The 346-nt window shown below is 42.2% G+C and overlaps 1 protein-coding gene across 1 annotated transcript in view; it reads right to left on the bottom strand.

Annotated features, from left to right (window-relative positions):
- Positions 1-6: 6 nt before the first annotated feature.
- The window catches only part of LOC113464516 (adenylate kinase-like), an 8,348-nt gene continuing 8,008 nt past the window's right edge, over positions 7-346 (bottom strand). The window contains exon 2 of the mRNA XM_026814686.1: positions 7-203. Within this exon, the coding sequence (XP_026670487.1) occupies positions 40-203 (164 nt within the window). The 3' untranslated portion in view covers positions 7-39. The remainder of the gene's footprint in view (positions 204-346) is intronic.

Here is a 346-nt window from a genome sequence, read left to right on the forward strand (position 1 = left end):
GGAGCGGGTACAGTTCAGTTTTTGATCGTTCTGCTCATCTCAATGTTTTACCGTGTATACTGAACCGTGTGGAGGGATTTCGTTGCGACCCCCATCACATTCCAAGCTGCGCGAAACGCTTCTAGACTCTCGGGAACTCAGGTATAGATTCAGCAGCTGCGTTCTCTGTAGCTTCTTCGCCTGCGTTAACGTCCTTGGAAACCCTATACCAGTGCCAAACTATTTTTATTCGAATTTATCCGGACAGCCTTCGTTCAGAGCATTTTTAAATTACACGAATTTGTACTAGAAATTACTTTATAATTCCAATGCGAAATTAATTTGTTACACTGACATGTCGTTATTT

Source organism: Ceratina calcarata, unplaced genomic scaffold (genome assembly GCF_001652005.2).
Source record: "Ceratina calcarata isolate Rehan_Ccalc_2016 unplaced genomic scaffold, ASM165200v1 scaffold391.2, whole genome shotgun sequence".
Lineage (NCBI taxonomy): Eukaryota > Metazoa > Arthropoda > Insecta > Hymenoptera > Apidae > Ceratina > Ceratina calcarata.